The 6,058-nt window shown below is 48.1% G+C and overlaps 1 protein-coding gene across 1 annotated transcript in view; it reads left to right on the forward strand.

The window, feature by feature from the left end:
- The window catches only part of LOC104545662 (glucocorticoid receptor-like), an 11,057-nt gene extending 6,933 nt beyond the window's left edge, over positions 1-4,124 (forward strand). Inside the window, 2 exon segments of the mRNA XM_010190849.1 lie at positions 1,352-1,633; positions 3,931-4,124. Coding sequence (XP_010189151.1) covers positions 1,352-1,633; positions 3,931-4,124 — 476 coding nt within the window.
- The last annotated feature ends 1,934 nt before the right edge of the window (positions 4,125-6,058 follow it).

Below are 6,058 nucleotides of genomic sequence, written 5' to 3' on the forward strand. Positions count from 1 at the left end.
GTTGCTGCCTGAAGCCTCGGTGCTCGCCAGGGGCAGAAGCGGGGTCAGAGAGCGGGGTTTTCGGTGGCGCTCACCCCAGCGCCGCGCGTTGCCCATGGTTAGAGGTGCCGAACAGGGCAGGAGAAACTTCTCCTGCGGAACCACGTTGTGTGGTGCTGTGACGTGCTGCTGTGTGGTGCAAGTCCCAGAAGAGAAAGCAGTGAATTGAGACCCAGGGAGGGAAGGGGGTTGGATTGGGCTGGGCTCAGTGGTGCTCCAGGGGAGCCGAGCAGAGGCTCGGGTGTTGCGCTGGTGAAGGCGCTGCTCCAGCTTTGGTAGCTCACAGCTAACGTCTCTGCTTTATTTATCTGGCAAATGAGTTTTACGGTTTAATTACGCGGCAGTGATTTATGTGCAGGAGAAGCTGGCGAGAGGAAAATCTCCTCCTGCCCAGCATCTGCAAAGAAACGTTTTCCCTGGCCCAGGAGATTGAGCAACGTTTTACCCGTTAAATATTGTTTTTTCCTTCCTTCTGCGTGGTTTCTATACGTGATAGTTGAAGGAACTGAGAAAGTGCCTGGTCCTGCAGATATTTCCAGGCAGGTGTAAGAGAAGAGCCACAAGGATGGGGAGGGCTCTGGAGAACAAGCCTGATGAGGAGCAGCTGAGGGAACTGGGCTTGTTTAGCCTGGAGAAGAGAAGGCTGAGGGGAGACCTCATCACCACCTCCAACTGCCTCAAGGGAGCTTGTAGAGAGGTGGGTGCTGGTCTCTTCTCCAGGTGATGGGGGATAGAACAAGGGGAAACGGCACCAAGCTGTGCCAAGGGAGGTTCAGGTTAGAGATAAGGAGGAAGTTCTTTACTGAGAGGGTCGTCAGAAGCTGGCACAGGCTGCCCAGGGAGGTGGTGGAGTCCCCATCCCTGGATGTGTTTAAAGAGCGGGTAGATGAGGTACTTAGGGATATGGTTTAGGGGGTAGACAGGAGCGGTTGGACGTGATGATCTCAGAGGGCTTTTCCACCGGAGCCATTCTGTGATTCTGTGGTTCCGTGATAATTGCAGTTCCAGAAACACGAAGTTTCACTGGAATTTTACACGCAGTAGAAATTGCAGGATCAGCCTTGTATCGTACCTGCAGACATCCTGAATCATTAACATGAATGATGCTTCAATTTAAATGTAAAACAAGCTTATTTTCACCAGAAGTTTAATTAGAACTGATGTGAAATTATTTACAGCTTGATTAAAAAAAAACGCTTGAGAGTTTCCAGCTGCCCAACCTGCAAGCGCAGGAAGAGGAGAGCAGCGTTTCCTCCGCGGGGTTTTTATTGCTTTCCATTACCTAACCCGGGACTTACCAAACCTTTCCTAGCTCGGAAAACGAAGAAGAAGATAAAAGGGATGCAGCAGGCGGGCGCCACGGGCGCGCGGGACGCCGCCGAGACGCCCGGGAACAACAAGAGCATCGTGCCCGCGTCCCTGCCACAGCTCACCCCCACGCTGGTGTCGCTGCTGGAGGTGATCGAGCCCGAGGTGCTGTACTCGGGCTACGACAGCTCCCTGCCCGACTCCAGCTGGCGCATCCTCTCCACCCTCAACATGCTGGGCGGGCGGCAGGTCGTCGCCGCCGTCAAGTGGGCGAAGGCGATACCAGGTAATTAGCAAATGGGTAATGGCCAGGGGTTTGTGTGGTACGTGGAATCCGTCTTCCTGCTCGGTGTCCTTCAAAGCCGTCACACACACAGAGTTTTAATAACGTCACAGCTAATTCGTGTCTCGAATGGCTGAGGTGGGAAAGCAGAACAAAACACAAATGCAAAAGCTTATTGCAATTACAGGTTTCACCGGATCATGTCATGATTGGGTTGAAGGGACCTCTACAGCTGATCCAGTCCAGCCCTGCAGTCAGCAGGGACATTGGTACCAGATCAGGGTGCTCAGACCCCATCAGTACCTTGAATATCTCCAGGGATGGGGCCTGCACCACCTCTGGGCAACCTGTGCAGTGATCGACCACCTCATGGGAAAGAGCTTTTTCCTCATATCCAACCTAGATCTGCCCTTTTCCAGTTTAAAACCATCACCCTTCATCCTATCACTCCATACCCAGTGAACAGCTCTTCCCCAGATTTCCTATAGGCACCTTTCAGGTATTTTACTTGAACCCTTTGGTCACTGAGCGTTAAAACTCATATTAAAATAGAGTTCTGTGTTTTAAAGTAATACGGAGAACTATTTTCATTAGCTCTAGCTCCATAATTAGATAATTATTTCTGCAGTATTCAGCAGTGAGGTGCTCTTGGCTCTCACGGACTGGTGATGCTGCCCTGGTCTCTCTGGGTCTGCAGACATGGATGGCTCTTCTGTATCCACCTTTCTCCGTATCTGTAGGTTTTTCTTGACTGGGAAAAGGCATTGAGCACCCAGCTCCAGGGTGGAAGTCAAGACATTCATTTTCTACATGGTTAAACTGGCCATGACCTGGAGAATGGGGGAGGTTTGGTGCTGTTTGGGCTCCGAGCCGAGGACCCCGTCAGCAGTCGCTGTACAGGAGTGGTGTCCGATCTCAGCCTTGGTCTCAGTGAAAAGCCCAAGGGATCTGCTTATTCCCAACAGAACCAAGACTCCTGGGTTTCTGCTGTCACTTCCAGGCAGCACCGTTAGCTACCTGTGTGCAGAAAGCCTGGCAAAACCACCTCTTAGTGCCAACAGCCAAGTCTGCTAATGAAATCTCTGAGTCACAACGGTGTCCGGTTTACGGCAGGGCAAATAAATTAACAGCAGGAAAGACTGAGCTCAAATACGTGTGTCCAGCAGAGAGAGAGAGGTGTGTGTCTGCTGGGGCTGTTCTGAGGAGGCCTTACACTGGCTTACCCAGGGCTGCCTTAATTCTCATTGAGAACACGCGCTCTTAATGAAAATGCCAATCTTCTCTCTAATAATTATATTAATAATGACTATTCTTACCAATTTTTATCTCCTTTCTGGGGTGGTTTTTCACAAGTATGTTTAATTGGTATGCACTCCACTGGTGCACCCCAGCAGACATACACCAGTGAGCCAGCCCTGGTTGCCAAACCCTTGAGCTGGGGTTTCAAAACAGCCTTTTCCTGGGGAGGCTTTGAGCAAAGGTTTCAAGAGCTGAGCCAGCTGGAAATAACTTTGAGACACTTTGCTGGTCTGTTAGCAGTAGTGAGTGGTGGTTACTGCTGCTTTCAACGTTGCTAGACGTACCAAGTTGTGCTGTGTATTAATAAATGCCATCTATCTGCACATCTTCAGCGCTGCTCAGAGCTCTTTAGGTGTCAGATGCTTAAGAAAATTAAATGAAATCAGCTTGAATTCAGACTTTAAAATCGAATCTTCTTTCTTGCTAAATTAGGCAGGATCTGATAGGAACCGCTGTTGCAAACCAAAAGCTGTCTGCATTCTCAGTGTTTAAGGGACCAGTTTTCGGATTGCACACATTTCCTCGTTGTTTAATTGGCTCTGTTCATGTATTCCTACAGGATCAGCAGCAGTGACTGCTCGTAACTAAGGCAGTCCGTACTTTGTAAGTTCAGCGCGCTATTGTTGTAGAATGAGAACAACATTTGCCATTAAACCGCCCATTGTCTCGTGGACTGCTGTCACAAAGAGTAAAAAACGCTGTTGTTTTTGGAGGACGGCCCGGAGAATTACAGCGTGCGTGAAATGAAGCTGTTGTCTTTTGTAATCCATCCGACTGTATCCGTTCCAGAGGCGCACGCGCGGGTGTTCTGGGCTTCTTAGCGTTACATCCCCTTTTACAACCTGTAGTAGGGACGTTGTCGCCAAATCCACTTCCAGAAGTGGTAATGTACGCCCATAGTAGACAAGTCGTGCTGCTGATAACCGGGCTGCAAGCTAGGGGCGGTTTTTGGAGGGTTTCTTGCCACCAGTGCTGTCACACCTCGATGTTTGTGTTCGCAGGTTTCCGTAATTTACACCTGGATGACCAAATGACCCTCCTGCAGTACTCCTGGATGTTCCTCATGGCGTTTGCTCTGGGATGGAGGTCGTACAAACAGTCCAACGGGAACCTCCTCTGCTTTGCGCCAGATCTGATCATCAACGAGTAAGTAAAACGTGGGTCTTTTTTCTGGGTTTCTCGGGGTGATGCCTGACTTGTTTTCCTTTTAGCAGATTGCTCAGAGCTTCTAAATAATCCAAAGGGAAGAAAGGTATTTCAGATATTAAGTGTATTTATATTGAGAAGCGTTTGTGGGAGGTTTTGGTACTAAAGTGATCCGTGTTGTAGCTGTTCCGCTACCATGCGTTGTAGTCATTCATTTTATCACAGCCAACACTGATGAAGCCAAAAATGTATCTGGGACGGAGAGAAGAGTTTGGCAAATCGTATCCTGCCCTTTGCGTTTACTGTGCAAAAGTAGTGGTGGGTCATAGCAGTTTCACTGAGTTCTGGGTCAGTTGAGCACTTACACCCAAGCCTGATCAAAACCTGGCTAAAAAGACAAGGTTACAGTGGAAAAACCTGTCTGGTTTTCTTCTTGTTGTTGAACTCTGTTATCAGTCTTCAAGAAAAATTGGGTTTTCAAGAAAAATTTGGAGTTGATGGGCAGAAGGCTCAGTTTGAGACGCAGCGGGTACAGACGCGTTGTGCGGACACGTGCATAGTTCTGTTCCTGTCCGTGGGCTATTTCAGATGTTTCAGAGACAACAGCCGTATTTATGAACCCTGTGGTGTTTTCTCTCTATTCAGAATTAGTTCTGAAAATACCCTGTGGTTGTAAATCTTCCGTCGCTGGCCAGAGCCACTGAAACCCTCCTGTGCTCATCCGCAGGTCCCTGTTCATCTGATGCTATCGCTGCGGCTTTGCCATTGCTCTTTCATGAAGTGGCACAGCCCATTCGTGGGACTGAAGCTGATAAATACAATTATCAGCCCCTTTGACACACAGCCACACAACTCTCTTGGCATCGCAGGTTCACTGACAGTAATTCTCTTTTCCTGCCTGACATGGAGGCAGCACCTTTGGCGTGCCTTGAGACGGTAGTCTTAGTATTTGTTCCTATTGCACTGCAGTGTTGAATCTCCCAAATCTCTATTTAAAAATATACAGTAATTGATACGTTTCTGTGAGATTTGCATTTCAGACGACTTCTTTTTCATGTTTATTTATTCCCTTGATGTTTTTTTCAATGTAAGTATTTGGACTTTTATAAACTAATCCTTTCTTTATAGTAATATTTTTTCAGGGAAAAAAAAGGTGAGGAGTAGATGATGGGTGAGCACCCATGTGTGTATTTATATTTATTAAAGTTCTCAGAATACGTCTCAGGAGGAATTTTGACTTTATTTCCATCTCAGCTCTTTGCTTTTCTTAAGTTTGAGATCAGCTCCTTGGTCTCATTTGTCCTTGTGTTATGTGCCATACAGAATATCTGTGCTGATGTTGCTTGAATAGAAAGCAAACAAGTGATGATGATTTTATGATTTTATAAGCAATTTTTGATCAGTTCCCTTATTCCCAGCGTTTTTTCTGAGCGTTCTTTTGTAAGTAATTCTGTGGAGTCAGTATCATCTGTTTCTCAGAATTCCAGCATCTTGTTTACTGATTTTTATTCATTATTCAGTTCAGACTTAGCTGAACTGAGTGACTTGAGCAGTGTTGAAGATCCCCACGTGCTTTTACCATCAGCACGCGTGTGCATCCCGTGTGCGTTACATGGGCTTCATGCAGCCAGACCTTGAGCCAATGCCCGACCCCACTCACGGATTCTTTCTGAGGTACAAAAGCAGAGGAACGTGAGAAGCAGCTGATTAAAATCAGACTAGATTTACAATCGCCAAGGCAGGATCACTTCAAAAGTGATAAAATGCCATTACTTAGCTGTTTAAGTCTCAATTTATATGAGTGGCGTGGGTAAATGACTTGGTAAAGGGATAAAAGCCCTGTCCGGGGGTAGCGCTGGGGCTGAGCAGCGAGGAGGGGACAGGGCTGAAGGCCCCGCAGCCGCTGGCCCCTGCTGGGTGGCAGGGCCCGGGCCCTCACGGCCTCCGTCCGCACACGGCGCTGTGGAGCCGGGCTGGCGGCTG

This window comes from Mesitornis unicolor, unplaced genomic scaffold, assembly GCF_000695765.1.
Source record: "Mesitornis unicolor isolate BGI_N332 unplaced genomic scaffold, ASM69576v1 scaffold7508, whole genome shotgun sequence".
NCBI lineage: Eukaryota > Metazoa > Chordata > Aves > Mesitornithiformes > Mesitornithidae > Mesitornis > Mesitornis unicolor.